The sequence below is a fragment of the Notamacropus eugenii genome, chromosome 2 (assembly GCF_028372415.1).
Source record: "Notamacropus eugenii isolate mMacEug1 chromosome 2, mMacEug1.pri_v2, whole genome shotgun sequence".
In the NCBI taxonomy this organism is placed as follows: Eukaryota; Metazoa; Chordata; class Mammalia; order Diprotodontia; family Macropodidae; genus Notamacropus; species Notamacropus eugenii.
In genome coordinates, this window is record NC_092873.1 from 65912389 (window position 1) to 65930375 (window position 17987).

General features: G+C 40.5%; 1 protein-coding gene across 4 annotated transcripts in view; it reads right to left on the reverse strand.

Annotated features, from left to right (window-relative positions):
* LOC140525357 (aryl hydrocarbon receptor-like) overlaps positions 1-17987 on the reverse strand; it is a 101046-nt gene that overhangs the window by 38774 nt on the left and 44285 nt on the right. For all 4 annotated transcript variants that reach the window (XR_011974016.1, XM_072640695.1, XM_072640697.1 and 1 more), the window contains one exon: positions 2829-2947. Coding sequence is in view for 3 of the 4 variants with exons in the window: in XM_072640695.1 (XP_072496796.1) it covers positions 2829-2947 (119 nt within the window). In the remaining variant the exon portion in view is untranslated. The remainder of the gene's footprint in view (positions 1-2828; positions 2948-17987) is intronic.

Sequence of the window (17987 nt, forward strand, 5' to 3'; positions counted from 1 at the left end):
TCGGGAGATCTTCTAAGTGTCCTCCTTGCCCCTCTTAAGAGGCAGGGGAAGCATCTTGTCCAAGGTTTCCCTGACTTGGGCACTTTGGGATTGCAGTCACTGAGAGGAAGTCTCTCCCAGTGTCAAGCCTAAGTCTGGTACTCCACAATTTCCTCCCATTTCTTTGTTTCTGTCCTCTGGGGCCAAAGAAAACAAAGTGAATCCCCTTTCCCATGTGGCAGTTCTTCTGACAGCTGAAACTGTGGGATGTCTCTCCTGGAGTTTGCTATTCTCCAGGCTAAACCTCCCTCCTTCCTTCAACTGAAGGAAAAGGAATGTGGCATGAATTTGAGGCCTCTCAAACCCTTGTCAGCTCTCTCTCTCTCAAAAAAAAGAAAAGATATCCTTAAACCTGATGTGAGCTTATTCCCTAAAGCAAATCTATCCCCTCTCCATCTGTCCTCATATGCACATGTGCACACACACATGCACATACATACACACACTTCCACAGCTCACAGTGGGAACCAGATCATGACAAGACAGCTCCTCTTTTATTTGTGGAGTTTCTTTGAAGCCTACAGGAGGTCTTCAGCCTTTAGGCACAGTGTATGTGTGTGTGTGTGTGTGTGTGTGTGTGTGTGTGTGTATGTGTGTGTGTGTGTGTGTGTATGTGTGAAATTTAACCAAAATCACTTTGACAAGCACCAATGTGAGAGCCAGTCAACCCCATGGAGCAACCCACAGAAAGTGCTTGGTCAGCTTGGTATATTCTAGGACGTAAGATTCCCTTATAATTTACAACTGATGACTTAAAGAGCACTTTGAAGCTCGCAAAACACTTTATAGATATTATCCTACTTGAGCCTCATGATATTTCTATGAAGAAGGTAGCATAGGTATTGCTAAATCCATTTTATAGATGAATAACCTGAAGTTCAGAGATCAAGTACCTTGCTCATAGTTGCACAACTTGGAAATTTTAGAAGCAAGATTGGAACCCAGGGCTTCATGACCCTGTGTCCAGCATTCAAACCACTCTCACCCTGAGAGGAGCTAAGAAGGAGCAGTTTTCAGGAGGGTAGGAAGTGTTCCACAGAAGCCATCACTCCCAGCATTTGTAAAATAGCACTAGTAGGCATTGAAACTAAAGCTACTGTTTTTTCTTAAAATCCAATTTGCTGAGTGAAATAGGTTATAAATAAAGCAGAGATCTATGAGGAAGGCTAATTACAGTTCATCCTGAAGTATTTTCTAATATTAAAGCAGTCTGCCAACAGAGGAATTGTTGATTGATTGAGATGGACTGCCATGTAAGATGGTGAGCTCCCCATCACTTAGAGTATGGAAGTAGAAGCTGCAGTACTGTTGCCTCTAAAGTCCTTTCCATCTCTGAAGGTATTCACTCTATAAATCCCGAATCTTAGGAGTTTTGATTCCATGAAATAAGGACCTGGGCACATTTCACTTTAGTAATATGGTCATGAACAATGTAAGTCTTTCATAGACTAACACAAGCTACCATGAGCTTATATATCCACTCTTACTCTCTCCAGTCCCATCTCCATTGGGATGGACTGCATGCTAAGTTTTGTCCACATCTTGAATATTATGTCTCTGTTTATTCTCCCTGCCAATAAAAACTCATTGACTTCACAACCCAGCCAAGAGGTCCCTTTTGATGTTCCCTGATCTTGGAATCCCATCACCTGCCTCAGTACCTTTGCAGAGGCTGCCTCCCATGCCCAAGATGAAGCCTCTCTTCTTCAAGACTCATCAAAGCTAGCCTTTCTAAAGGAAGTCTTCCCTAATGTCTCTTTCTTATCAAATTACATAATATTTACTTATCTGATAGCAAATGTGCTGGGTGCCCAGCAAAATGGAATCTCTTTGTAAGAGGCATTTTCTATCAGCCTTCTCATCACCAGCACCTCAAGCATGGTACCTTACACATAATGTGTGTGTTCGTCCTTCATTGCCAAGGAATACCATGCCATCAGAGAAATGATGACATGACTTGCACATGACTTTGTTTTAAGTGAGGGAAGGCTGTGCAGGTCACCAGCCTCACTTCTCCTCCACAGCCATCTGAATCCAGTGACCTGATATTCATCAGGATGACTGGAGATGACCCAGGATGAAGCAATTGGGGTTAAGTGACTTGCCCAAGGTCACATAGCTAGTGAGTATCAAGGGGCAGCTAGGTGGTGCAGTGGATAGAGCACCAGTGCAGGAGTCAGGAGGACCTGAGTTCTCACACATAATAGGCCTTTAATGAATATCCACTGGATTAGAGTATTGGACTTAGGAGCCAAGAAGACCGGGGTTTGAATCAATCATGTCTTCCCAATTACTTAGCTTCATGACTTCAGCAAATTATTAAATTCTTTAGTGGCTCAGTTTCCTCTTCTGCATATTGGAGATAATAATAGCACTTATCTGGGTTGTTAGAAGGAAAACATAAATTAATATGTACAAATCACTCCATAATTCTTAAAGCATTATAGAAATATAAGCTGTCATGTTGCTGCTGCTGCTACGTTGCTGTTAGCCAACATCGTCAGGTAAATATTTGTGTCATACATCATACACTCAGGTCTCCTGGCTTCATCCAAAAAATGCTTATTTTCGAAGCCAAGCAAGATCCCGAATTATCAAAGAAAAAGGGTCTGGGCTCTATATAGTGTGGTTACTGTGGCAAGAAGGTGAAATAACATTTGAAAAAAATCTCAAGACAGAGAACTTTTGGGTGAACTATCTGCTGACATTAATGTGCCATGAGTCAGATCCCAGGGGATTTCCCTCCTCATAATTCTTGTATAGGAAAAAGACAGATATTGTCCACCTACCTGAAGAAGCAAGTCTCCTTCAGAAAGAACCACCTGGTTAATTTGAGGAGGCATCTTGACATTTCTTCCTGAATTTGCAGATTGGTCATCTGGTCGACCTGTACTAGGCTTCAAAATGGCTGAGAAAGAGAAAGGGGCTTTGTTATAATTTAACTGAGGGAGTGTACAAACTCCAGCTTATCTTTCCAGGTTTCTTGGACATAACCCCATGTTCTAACTAAACTGGACTGTAGTCTGGTCACTGAATTTGGCATGCCACCTCCCAACTCCAATGCATTTGCCTGAGCCTTTCCCCATGTTAAGAATCCCCCCTTCATCTATCTCTAACCATTGAAAGTCTCTTTTCCTTCACATCTCATCTCAGATGCTCCCTTTCTGTGCAGTCTTCTCTAACCATTTCTCTCACCCCATTCCTCACACATTTCACTGTGCTGGAAGTGTTTTGTCTCCTTCTCCACTTCCCTACAGATCATTATCTGGAAATATGCTTTGTCTTTATCATACTTTATCTTATAGTTACGTGCAGGTCATTCAATTTAGCAAATGTTTATCAAGTATCCACATAAACCAAGGACTGTATGAGATATTGGGAATACAGAGATTAAAAAAATCAAATACCCTCTCAACCTCAAGGAGCTTACGTTTCAGGGGAACCCTCAACAAAATTTCCTTGTATTGACTTTACACATATATTTTTTATCTACTTATATGTGTATATTCTGGTTTCCATTACCAGCTGGCAAACCTCTTGAGGCCAGGGTCTACTTTGTTTTGATTTTATTGCTTAAATATCTAGAACAGTGTGTGAAACAAATTGAGTATTAAATAAAAGATTGTTAACTAAACAACTGGTTCATTGTCACACTCATAATATTAGAAGATAAATTTAGGAATAAGTCCAGTTTGTTTCTTAGTTACATACCCAGTGTCTAGCCCAGAGGAGACACTTAATAAATGGTCCCTGACTCTCATATTTAACCCTGCGGTTGGGGCATAGCACGGTTCCAGAGAGCCATACAAATAAAAATTGGCACACAACTGGCATTGGCATAGTACAACAGTGGGCAGGATTTGGGGAATTTCTTCCATTCTAAGCTTATCGTTAAACAGATTTTTGTTGTGTTATTATGATATTTCATTTCCAAAATGATTACAGTTCATACCCCATTATCCTAGTTTTCATGAATTCAAAGCCAGATGAAAATTCAAAAGTTATTTGTTGTTTCCTGAGCAAGCTTTCTCCCGAAAGACTATCTTCCATGTTTATTTAAGCTTTCTGTAGGCAAAGCTTCTAGGGCCAACATTTCAAATGGGAATACTTATGCTAAGTTGAACCCTGAATCCCAGAGACCCAGTAACTAAACCAAGACCAGCAGAAATATCCCTTGAGTTCTACCTAAGTGGTAAAATTTGAGCCCCTTATCAGATTGAGGCTGTGAGACTCAACCATAGATCAAAGTTCACCCTTTCTGTGGTGGTAGTGGAGGTTGGGGGGAAGGCATAGAGGGACCAGAAGAGTGATGTTCTTGCTGCCTACAAAGTAAGTGGTACTAGAACAGCCTCTACCCCCCAAATCTAAGTAATAACTCCCAGAAAGCCATGACCAAGGTCCAAAGGAAAAGAACAATGTTTTAGATCCAAAATAGACTCAAAGAACTAGCCTGCTATTTGTATATATACTATTTCTGAAGCTGGCAAGAGGATTGAGCAACATCTCTTCTGTCTGACCAGGGAAGCAAAGAATGCATAGTAAGTTGTTATTGGACACTCTGGGACACTGAGGAACAACTCCACTAACTTCTGCTGACCAATTCCAACCAAGAATTGCACTTAGGAAGTCATCCACAAGCATGCAGGTAGCATCCAGTCCACTGCTTGGTCTGTGCTTACTGTTGTGGGGATACAAAAGAAGACTCAGACATGGCGAGCTCACCAAGTATATGAGAAGACACCAGGTATGCGCCACTCTAAGTGCCCTTTGGGGTTCAGCTCTGAAACACTTCCTGTACAGCCTCAGTTGTTCCCTTCTCTAATCCAAGTGATCTGTCTAAATGACGTTGCTTTGCTACAGATCTGACCATCATGAGCTCCTGCTCAATAATCTTTAGGAGGTCTGCATTAGCTCCAAGGTCAAGTACAACCTCCTCAGTTTGGTATTTAAAGTCCCAAGTGACAGCACTTCTGCCCCAAACCACCTTTCCATCCTCATGATGCACCATCTCACATCACGCACACATGACTAGTCAAACTGGACAGTTTGCTACACCTTCTATGTGACTTTTAGAATCTTTAGTTTCCTTCAGACATCCGCCCTAAAGTCTTTTCCCCAACTGTTGGTATCTTCTCCCACTCCCACTAAAATTACTTGACATATATTTTGCATCCATTATTGCTGCCTTCTCCATTGGGATGTAAGCTATAAGGATAAATATGGTTTCATTTTGGGCTTCATATTCCCACTCCTAACACAGTATTCAGCATAGAATAAGCACTTAACAAGTGCTTGTTGAATTATCAAACAGTTAAGAACAAGACAATGAATATAATAACTGCACACTATTAGAACTGCAAGGAACTTTCAATATTATCAAATCGAACTCTCATTTTAATGATGAGGAAACTGAGGTTTGGAGAGCAAAAGGTCCCAAAGGCAGTAAGTGGGAGAATAAGGATTCAAACCCAACTTTTTGATTCCCAGCTCAGGGCTCTGATCACCCAGCTTCTTCAAAGAGTGCTGACTTGCATTCTCCCATGGAAAAATGGTCAAAAGATATGAATAGGCAGTTTTAAGATGAAGTAAGCAAAGCTATTCTCATATGAAAAAAAATGTTCTAAATCACTATTGATTAGAAAAATGCAAATTAAAATAACTTTGAGGTACCACCTCACACCTATCAGAGTGGCTAATGTAACAAAAAAGGAAAATGTTGGATTTCCAAGGGAATATGGAAAAAACTGGTGTACTAATGCACTATTGGTGGAGTTGTGAACTGATTCAACCATTCTGGAGAACAGATTGAAATTATGTGTAAAGGGCTATAAAATAGTACATACTCTTTGATCCAATAATACCACAGTTGCATCTACATCCCAATGACATCCATAAAAAGGGAAAAGAACCTATATGTAAAAAAAATATTTATAGCAGCTCTTTTTTGTGGTGGCTAAGATCTGGAAATCAAAGAGATGCCCATCAATTGGGGAGCAGTCAAACAAGTCACAGTATATGTTTGTGATGTAATATTATTGTGCTATAAGAAATGACAAGCAGGATGATTTCAAAAAAACCTGGAAAGACTTGCATGAACTGATGCAAAGTGAAGCAAGCAAAACCTGGAGAATGTTCTACACAGTAGCAGGAATATTGTATGAGATGATCAACTGTGAATGACTGAGCCATTCTTAACAATTCAATGATCTAAGACAATCCCAAAGTACTAATGAGGAAGCATACTATCTGCTTCCAGAGAAAGACTGATATTGTCTGAGTACAGACAAAAGCAGACTATTTTTTCAGTTTCTGTCTTGGTTTCATTCTTTTTTGTCATTGGTTTATTAAAATCTTCTTCTACAAAATGACTAATGGAAATGTTTTACATGATTGTACATATGTAACCTATTATCTGTTTGCTTACTCTCTCAGGGAAGGAGGAAGGGAAAGAAAGGATAGAATTTAGAACTCACAACTTTTAATTGTTTTAACATAATTGGGGAAAATATTATGCATCAGTTTTAACAATCTCTTTGACTCAGAAAAAAATCAAAATAGTAAAAAAATTTAGAGTGCTGATTTGTCTGAACAAAGTTTGAGAATCAGCCTACAATATGAGGTTCTAATTGTACACAGCAGACATTACATTGCATTAAATTCCAGAAAGCTAGCAAGAACCTTAGAGATTATTGAGTCCAACCCTGTCATTTTACAGAGGAAGCAACTGAGGCTCAGAGGGTAAGCGACTTTCTTAAGGTCATACAAGTAAAAAGTAGCTGAGACAGGATTCCATTCTGGTTCTTCAAACTCCAAATCCAGTGTTCTTTCTATTACACCATTTTGCCTTTCAAATGACATGGACTTGAGGCCCCTCGTCATCCTAGGTGCAGTCCTTTGGATACTCTCCAGTTTACTAATCTTTCCTAAAATCTGGTGCCCAGATCAGAACATAGCACTGCAGATCAGTGGAAAGTCTGACCAGGACAGGAGAAAAAGGAGCTATTGGCCCCCAATTCCTGAAAGCAAGTCCTCTCTTAAGGTAGCCCAAGGTCAAATTAGCTTCCTTGACTGCTATTTCACAATACTCTAATACTCATTTGATAGATGAAACTGAGACCCAGAGAAGATACTGACTTTCTCACTGTCTCATAGATTTGTTGTTGTCACTGAGTTGTTTTCATTTCAGTTGTGTCTGACTCCTTGTGACCTCTTTTGGGATTTGCTTGACAAAGATACCGAAATGGTTCCTTCTCCAACCCATTATAGAGATGAGGAAACTGAGGCAAACAGTGTTAAAGGACATGCCCAGCATCCCACAGATAGTAAGTGGCCAGATTCAGACTCAGGTTGTCCTGACTCCAGGCCTGGCACTCTATCCACTGAGCCCCCTAGTTGTCCTACATTCTTGCTGTGTTGCACATTCATCCTTCATTTCTGAAGAGCGTCAGTGATATCACATGCCTAGACTTGTGTATGGATTAGATTGAAGTGAGGCAGAGTTGCACAAAGTCATTAGCCTCCCTGTCTCTTACTGAGTCATCCAAGTCTGGCAGGGCAGAGTCAAGATGGCAGGTGATGGCCCAGGGTGCAGTGGATGCCTGGGAAATGCTTAATAAATGCTTGCTAATTTACCGCCTCTCAGTTTCAGCCCGTTCTATTGTACCTCCCCAGTCTATTATCAAGGGCCAGCTCAACAGCAAATGATCACTCTTCTCAATTTCTGTCCCCCTGTAGCCCCAATTACTGAACATCCAGAAAAGAAGGTTTTCAGACATCATGGGAATTGTGAAATAGTTCTAGGAGAAGACAAAGGGGACCCGAGAAGGGGCTTGGATGTCTGGAAGCCAGGACCAGGTCGGGGAAGGGTATGAAGAAGAGCCTGGGTCCCTCCACAAAAGGGAGAACCTAAGAGGGGCTACTAGTGGGAACGGGGGTAGGCACCAGAGAGATATTCCGGGGGACAGAGCCATGTTCCAGGGAGAGGGATTCCTTCAGGGATTGGATGAGACACCATCAGAGGCGAGGTCTAAAACTTGCATGTCCCATCAGATGCCAGCTCTGGCCATTTCTCCATCACTCACCTCTCTCATCTTGCTCCTCTCCATTCACACCACTACCAGAGTAGCACAAGCCCTCCTCACCTCTCACCTAGATTACTGCATCAGGCTACAGATGGTTCCACCTCTCTCAGATCTCCCCACCCTAATCCATTCTGTGTACTGCTAAAAGGAGTCTCCCTTACGTGCAGACTTGATGACATGACTCCCTTACTCAATCAGCTCAAGCTGTGTCCCGTTGCCTCCGGGAGAAAATTTCAACTCCCTTTTCAGACTTCAAAAGCCTTACATGATGCAGTCCCAACCTAACTTTCCACCCCAAACACTGTGCTCTATCCAAATTAGCCTTTTTACAGTTCTTCATTCACAACATGCCATCTCCCTTCTCTGTGACTCTGCATTGGTCATCCTCTATGTCTAGAAAGTCCCCCCTCCTTCCCTCCACCTCCTAGAGTCCCTCTCTTTCTTTAGCATCCATTTCAAAAGCTAAATTCTGCATGCAGCTTTTCCTGAGTTCCCCAACCGCTAGTGCCCTCCCTCCTGAGCTACTCCACATACATCGGTACTTATTAACTTTATGTTTCTTATATATGTATGACGTGTGTGAGATGGATGGATGGATGAATGGATGGATGGATGAATGGATGGATGGATGAATGGATGGATGGATGAATGGATGGATGGATGAATGGATAGATGGATGGATGGATAGATAGATAGATAGATAGATAGATAGATAGATAGATAGATAGATAGATAGATAGATAGATAGAGCATGTATTTCCTGTCTCCCCCATTAGATTATGTTCTTTTGAATAGAACTGATTTAACCTTTTTCCTTGTATTCTCAGCACCTTGAACAATGCCAAATAAATAGTAGGTACCTAATAAATACTTAATAGGGCAGCTAGGTGACACAGTACATAGAGTGCCAGTCCTGGAGTCAGGAAGAATCACCTTCTTGAGTTCAAATCTGAACTCAGACACTGATAAGCTACGTGACCCTGGGCAAGTCACTTAACCCTGTTTGTCTCAGTTTCCTCATCTATAAAATGAGCTGGAGAAGGAAATGGCAAACCATCCCGTTATCTTGGCCAAGAAAACCCCCAAAAAGGATCACAAAGAGTAAGATATAATTGAAAAAGACAATAATAATAATACAATTAGTGATTGATAGAGTCATTCATTCATCTGTCTATCCATCCAAGAAGCTGATTCCAATCAGCCCATAAGTCTTCAAGTAAATCCTTCCTTCTAGTCTACTCACTGTTCTCCATTCCCTTCATGAACATGAATACACTTTCTGTCTCCATGTATGTTTCCTCCTACTGACATATTCCCTCTCAGTCTTACTGTCATAGATTGGGATCTGGAAGTGACCTTAGAGATTCTTAGTACAACTAACTTATTTTTCAGATGGGAAAACCAAGGTCATTTAGATAAGGTGTGTAGGGAACTGCAGGGGAATTCCTTGATCAATTGAATGAGTTCAGAAGATAGTGAGAGCCCTTTACAAGTGAATTGCCCAATGTCCCACAGTAGGAAATTAGCAGAGCTGGCTTTTGCACAGATCTTCCCCAGTGACCCATGACCACAGTCCTTTACACTTTCAAAATCCTATCTATCTTTTAAAGGCCAGACCAAGTCCCATCTTCTCTCTAAAGCTTTCCTTAACCCCCTCCAACTTAGTGATCTCTGCCAGCGTGTAATGTATGTCTCATTCAGTGATCTCCCATTCCCTTCCTACTCCCTCAATGTGGGTTTCTCTCTTAGACTCCCCTTTCTTCTTCCTCTATATTCTCTCTTTTGGTGATTTCATTAGCTTCTGCGGATTCAGTTGCCTTCTCTATATACACTACTCTCTGATCTAAACCCTGGTCTAATCTTTCACCAAAACTCCAGTCTCCCATCTTCATTTGCCTGTGGGACAACTCCACTGGGATGTCTCTGAAGCACACCAAACAATAGTATAACAAAGCAAACTGAGCATCTTCCCCCGCTCTACCCCAAACCTCTGCCTTTACATCTTCTACTTTCTTTATTTCCATCAATGGCACCACCCTACTCCAATGGCCCAGGCTCAGAAATCTAAGAATAAGACTTTACTCTTCCCTCTCACAGATACCTCTTTCCTCATATCAATCAGCTTTTAGGTCCTATTTATTCTACACTGAGGAGCTCCCTCACATCAGTCACTTTTTGCTCAAAAGAATCATCATTGTTTTTGTGGTTAAGAACCCCCCCCCCCAAGGCTGACCACCAACAGATTTCACCCTGTTTGCTGAAAATGAACTGATCTGGACTCTAGTGGGTACTATAAATAGTCACAGAAAAAAACTCCATCCTCTCCTAAAATATTTAGACTGGAAATGAGAAGATTTGGAATGTGAGAGTAAGGATAGAATTATCAGTCTTCAAAATTTTTAAAGATCCAAAATCTAGAATTGGAAGACTCCTCTCATGTGGAAGAGGTATCTGACTTGTTCTCCTTGGTCCTGGAAGTCAGAACTAAGACCTAAGGGTAAAAGGTATAGTGTGGGGCAGATCTGGTTCAATACATGGAAGAATCTCCTACCAAACCAGGCTATGGCCACCATAGAAATGTGTGGGGTCCCATTCACTGGAGATCTATAAGAAGACACTGGATGACAATCTAGTCTGTATGATGTAGCAGGATTCTTGATGCAGGTGTTCACTTTGACCAGTTGACCCTAATTCCCTTTCTAACACTAGGGAGTATGAAAATATTGATCAGTAGGCAAAAGATAATGACAATTACTGAACATCCCAGAACAACTAAGAACTGACTACATTGAGAATAACAAAAAAAATATTGGGGGGAAAAATAAAGAAAAACATTCTACACCGGATTGTGTCTTTTTCTGTTGAGCCTTCCACTTTCCATTCCACTTACTACAGATCCATGCAGATTAACCTGGAGGAACCTAGTCAGGCATTGGAGGAAAAAAACCAACCCATATAGTCTTCACAATTTCACATTTCTAAACATTATCTTTCTGCATAGATAAGCCTATACATGCCCAGTGTGTGTTTAGCTATGTAAATGTGTAATGAAATTTCTAGTGCTGGTAAAGAAAGATATCCAGTTTTGTTTTTGCAGAAAATGATTTCCTTGTTCAGGAAAATCCCCTTGATTGGCTTTTAGGTGCAATTACTATCATAGGGTGGGAAAACAACAGGGAGGCTACCTGGTCCAAAATCCTCCTATATGCAGTAGGGGAATCCCCTCCTCTACATCTACAACATTCTCATCCAGTGGCTAGCCACGCCTTTATTGAAGTGATGGGTTAGATTCCACTAATCCCCAAGGCAAGCCATTCCATTGCTGAACAGCTCTCGTGGTTATGAGTATCTTCCTCATATTGAAGGATCTTATTAAAGGAGCTGGGTAGGGGGGTGGGGATTAGAGTTGCTTTTGATAGAATTCTAGGGTAAAGAAAGACCAAATAGGGAGATCACTGGGTGAAAGAGCAGATTCAGTTTTATGCTTTGTATTATCTGACTACATAAAGCACCAGATGATATTTACATCAGGTATCCAGAGGGGTTGTTCAATGCTAGAATCAACCATGTATACTGCTCCTCTATCTGCAGCTATTCCCACCCCTTATCTGCCAAGAAAAGCAGAAAAGTTGTCTTCATTCATATGCATTTAGTGTAAATCATCTTCCCCTCTGATGTTCTACCCAGCCCAAAAGCTGCCTTTTTTCCTCTGGGTTTACTGGCTAAACTTCTTGCTCAAAGATCAAGCCTTAAACCCAATTCACTCTGAAACTCATAGACTGAACAAGTCCCCATCCACCTAGCACAGAGTGAATGCAATTACTAAAGAGTAATTGTTTCTCTTTTACCCAGGAGCCCTGAGGGTCTTCCCCTCTCAGTTTGATTTTTTTTTTTATTAAAGGGGTCATCTCTTGAGTAACTACATAAAGAAGCCTATTCATTGAATGGGTGTATCTCACTCAAAGTGAGAATGTAATAAGACCCCAAAGGGTCAGGGTCTCACATTGCATCCTGGGACATCTCCAGTTGTCCTGATGAAGATCAGGCCACTGGACCCTGGCTTAGGAGTATCCTGGTTTAGGAGGAGAAAGTAAAGTTGGTGACCTTCCACAGCCTCCTTCACTCAAATCAAAATCAACTTCAAGTCATGTCATTATCTTGATGTCATGGTCCTCTTCGAGAATGAAGGACAAATACACAACAAATGCAAATCACATTTGTTAAGCACATGCTGTTTGTCAGGCCCTGTAATAATTGTTGGTGATACAAAAAGAAAAGAAAACCAGAGGCTTCTTCCTGTCAAGCATCATATATTCTAATGGAGGAAGACCAAATGTAAAGAGAAGTTGGAGAGGAAGGGAGGAAAGGAGAAGGGTCCATGTATTAGAGCAAAATAGAGCCCACTTGTGTGTAAGTTGGACAGGAGAAAATGAGCAGTGTGGGCTGGGGCTCGTCAAGATGATGGCATCCTCAGGCAGGGATTTACCAATCAGTGAATGAGTACACCTCAGTCCAGTTAGCTTTGGGTGAGTATTGGAATAATCTTTCTCTTCATTTTATTAAATTTGTTAATTTCTTATTAACGGTGTTGGTCTTTTAAAAAATAGTTCACTCTCATTTTATTTACTTTTATTTATTTTTATTCAATTTTTCTGTGATTCTTAAACATTTTATTTAAAATTATTTAAATTGAGGGGTGGAGCCAAGATGGTGGAGTAGAAAGACACATATATGCAGGCTGTCCCCACATAGCCCATAAAATACCTGTAGAGAGGGACTCTCAACAAATTTTGGAGCAGCAGAAGTGGAGAATAACATAGTGGAGGAGATTTCCAGCCCAGGGTAAACTGAAAGACCCACTGGAAATGTCTGTTGCACTGGACGCAGAGCAGAGCCCAACTCAGCCTTGGCCATGCTGCTCCGCTCATGAACAGTCCTAAGGGGTGGAATCTCCAGTCGCTGAATCCCCAGTCCCAGTAGCAGCAGGTTCACAGATCCCTCAACCCACAGGTGCCAAAGCTCAGTGACAGGGTTTTTTCAGCTGGCCTGGAAGGAGAAGGGCCTTCCCATAGCTCCAGCCTCAGGCAGTGGCCACAGAGGCCACATCAGGCAGGCAGCAGCAGCTCCTACAGCAGAACCTACAGAAGCCTGCATTCATTGTTGGATCGTAAAACCCCTGGGGGTGCTGAGCAGCCGATTCCTACCTCAGCCCTGTGTGGAGGCCCTGAGGAAACTGATCTTTATCTCACACTGAATGGCAGCCCTGTCTCCACAGCTTAACTGAATCTCAGTACCCAGTGCTGGCTTGGCAGGACTGTAGACCAGGTGGCTGTGGAGAGGAAACTGCTAAGATTTTGGGCACAAAAATCTCTTTCTGATCCCAGACCAGTGTACATGCTTGATTGTGCCACCTTGGAGGAACTGAGATCTTACAGATTCCCAGAGTATACCCTACCCTTGACAAAGGACCCAAAAGTCAAGTAACTGGTTGGGAAAATGCCCAAAAAAGGGGGAAAAAATAAGACTATAGAAGGTTACTTTCTTGGTGAACAGGTATCTTCTCCCATCCTTTCTGATGAGGAAGAACAATGTTTACCATCAGGGAAAGACATAAAAGTCAAGGCTTCTGTATTCTAAACATCCAAAATAAATATCCAGTGGTCTCAGGCCATGGAAAAGCTTAAAAAGGATTTTGAAAATCAAGTAAGAGAGGTGGAGGAACAATTGGGAAGAGAAATGAGAGAGATGAAGAAAAAGCATGAAAAGTGGGTCAACACCTTGCTAAAGGAGACCCAAAAAATGCTGAAGAAAGTAACACCTTTAAAAATAGGTTAACTCAATTGGCAAAAGAGGTTCAAAAAGCCAATGAGGAGAAAAATGCTTTCAAAAGCAGAATTAGCCAAATGGAAAAGGAGATTCAAAAGCTCACTGAAGAAAACAGTTCTTTAAAAATTAGAATGGAACAGATGGAGGTTAATGATTTTATGAGAAACCAAGAAATCACAAAACAAAACCAAAAGAAAGAAAAAATGGAAGATAATATGAAATATCTCATTGGAAAAACAACTGACCTGGAAAATAGATCCAGTAGAGATAATTTAAAAATTATGGGACTACCTGAAAGCCATGATCAAAAAAAGAGCCTAGACATCATCTTTCATGAAATTATCAAGGAAAACTGCCCTGAGATTCTAGAACCAGGGGGCAAAATAAATATTGAAAGAATCCACTGATCACCTCCTGAAAGAGATTCAGAAAGAGAAACTCCTAGGAACATTGTGGCCAAATTCCAGAGTTCCCAGGTCAAGGAGAAAATATCGCAAGCAGCTAGAAAGAAACAATTCAAGTATTGTGGAAATACAATCAGGATAACACAAGATCTAGCAGCTTCTACATTAAGGGATCGAAGGGCGTGGAACAGGATATTCCAGAAGTCAAAGGAATTAGAACTAAAACCAAGAATCACCTACCCAGCAAAATGGAGCATAATACTTCAGGGGAAAAATGGTCCTTCAATGAAATAGAGGATTTTCAAGCATTCTTGATGAAAAGACCAGAACTGAAAAGAAAATTTGACTTTAAAACATAAAAATCAAGAGAAGCATGAAAAGGTAAACAGCAAAGAGAAATCATAAGGGACTTACTAAAGTTGAACTGTTTACATTCCTACATAGAAAGACAATATTTGTAACTCTTGAAACTTTTTTCAGTATCTGGGTAGTTGATGGGATTACACACACACATACATACACAGAGAGAGACAGAGACACAGGAAGAGACAGAGAGTATAGTGTGAGTTGAATAGAATGGGATCATATCTTTAAAAAAATGAAATTAAGGGGTGAGAGAAAAATATATAGGGAGAAGAAAGGGAGAAATGGAATGGGGTAAATTATCTCATAAAAGAGGCAAGTAAAAGACTATTCAGTGGAGGGAAAAAGCAGAGAGGTGAGAGAAAAAACATGAAGCTTACTCTCATCACATTCGACTAAAGGAAGGAATAAAATGCACACTCATTTTGATATGAAAACCTATCTTACAATACAGGAAAGTGGGGGAGAAGGGGATAAGCAGGGTGGGGCGAAGGGAGGGCAATGAGAGGAGGGAGCAATTAGAAGTCAGCACTCTTGGGGAGGGATGGGGTCAAAAGAGAGAGCAGAAGAAATGGGGGCCAGGATAAGATGGAGGGAAATACAGTTAGTCTTACACAAAACGACTATTATGGAAATCATTTGCAAAACTACACAGATATGGCCTATATTGAATTGTTTGCCTTCCCAAAGGGGATGAGTGGGGAGGGAGGGAGGAAGAGAAGTTGAAACTCAAAGTTTTAGGAACAGCTGTTGAGTATTGTTCTTGCATACAACTTGGAAATGAGAATTATAGGTAATGGGGTATAGAAAGTTATCTAGCCCTACAGGACAAAAGAGAAGATGAGGATAAGGGAAGGGATGGATGTTAGAAGGGAGGGCAGATTGGTGACAGGGGTAATTAGAATGCCTGGCATTTTGGGGTGAGGGAAGGGGAGAAATGGGGAGAAAATTTGGAACCCAAAATTTTGTGGAAATGAATGTTGAAAACTTAAATAAATAAATTTAAATAAAAAAATAAAATTGTTTAAATTTTTCTTCCTTTGTCCCTGTAATTGGTGTATTCATTTGTTCATTTTCTAATTCCTTGTCATTATCTCTAATGTGTTCTGCTATTGCTTCTAATTTTTTGTGGTGCCAATTTTAAATAGATTTTATTCTCCAGCACAAGAATTACTTTTCCATTTGTTTATAGAAGAGATAAAATGCAATGTTGTTCACTTCTCTCATTCTGCAGGCAGAATGCCCTGATTTACATAGTATCTTCTATTGTTTCTATTTTTTTCTTTAACTCATGAATTATTCAATCAATCATTTTGTGTTTCCACACTGGAATGCATCCTTTGAACATGTTTGTAGTTGTTTTCATTGTTCAGTCATTTCAGTCCCACTCTTCAGGACTCCATTTGGGATTTTCTTGGCAAAGATTCTAGAGTGGGTTCTTTCTCCAGTTCACTTTGCAGTTTGAGGAAACTGAGGCAAACAAATTTAGATGACTTGGACAGATTCCATAGCTAGTAAGTGTCTGAGGCCAGATTTGAACTCAGGTCTTTCTGCCTTCCAGTTTAGCAATCTATCCACTCTACCACCTAGGTGCCCTTTTGATCGTTTATCCAACATTAATTACTTTTTATAAAATTACATTTTGATACATAAATCTGTTGGTTAAATATTCCCCCTCTCCAAATTTATGTACAAATTATTTGTAGCCTAGAGTATGATTTATTATCGTGAAATTGTGAACATTCAAGGTGGTGGGGTGGGGGAGCCCCTAAAATATGTTTACTGCTTGGAAATGCCCAATAAACCTTCCTTAGTACTCCATTCAAACTGATAGGTTTTTCCTTTTTGATGTTGTTGTTAATATGACACGTTATATTATCTTACTGGGGTATTGACATCTCCCATTACTGTAGATTTCCCATCTAAATCTTTTAGCAATTTAGTTACTTTTCCTGTATGCATTTGGTTTCTATTTCATTATGTACAACTGTGTTTCACACTGATATGTTGCAGTTTTCAATGGCATATTTGTACGTGATATAATTTCTTTAGGAAAAAAAATCTTTAGTAATGCTTTCTAATTTGACTTTAGTTTTTGCCAATTATGATTTTGGCATGACTGAATCTTCTGGAAATTATAGAAATGTGGTGCATTTTAGTCCAGCCTATCCATGTAAATCTAGATACACCTGGGCATGTTCTGTGAAGGCAATACATGGTTGGGTTGGGTTTTTTAGTTTGTTCAATAATTCATTTGATAGAGTAATTCAATTAATTTAGATTCAATGTCATGATTCTTTAACTATAGAAATTGCTAAATATTAGTTATCCTCTATTTTTTTGCCTAGAACATGAGACAAAATAGTGTAGTACATGCTCTCAGTCCGAATGTCATGTTCAGCTCAACACAGCACATTTCAACAGGATAAAAATGAGCTGGAGTGAATTCAGGGGACAGCAACTGAGATGGTCATCAAAAAGGTGACTCTATTGGAGAAGCAATGCCCCTTCACATGGCAATTGCTCAGGCCATTGGTGGGGATGACAAGATCTAAGTCTCTTTCCCCCTCTCTCCCCATGACATAACTTCTAAAGGTTTGGGTGTCTGGAGGGAGAAGACAGCTAGTGAATTGAATGGGCTATTGAGTGTTTTATCTTCCCCATATATTTTATGGGATCCTGTGAGTTCTTTGTGTCTAATACAATTTCTGTTCTAAGTCAAATGTCCCATGCATAACCATTTTATACACTAAGTACCGTGAATACATTTAGAGATTTTCTCAGAGAGTGAGAAAAATGCAGCAAAGAGAGAAAAAGTCCTCCTAGTGATGACCCCCTCTCTAATCTTTGCAAAATACAAGTCCTTTGGGGATAGCTATGGGGGCAGGTGAAGCTTGGGTCACACTGGTCACTTCTTTGCACCATAGGGAAGGGGCATGTCTTCCAACAAGCATCATTTGACTCTCAGCCATCAATCACTTCAGAGTCATCGATAATCCCTGAAGACTAATCAAAGGAGTTCCCTGTGTCTCTCAGGAAGGTACTAGAGTGCATTCCTACCTTGATAGGAAGTGCTCAGACAAAGGCCTACATCATGACATGTCACCTCATCAAATTGATTGGAGCTCCTGTAATCAAGACACCCCCTTTCTTTATAGAAACAAATGTGGAACTCTTTTTAACTCTCCTTCCTAAAAGTAGCTGCCTCCCAGACTCATTATTTGTTATTAACAGTAAATTCAATTCAGCAAGCTGTATTACAAATACAAATCCC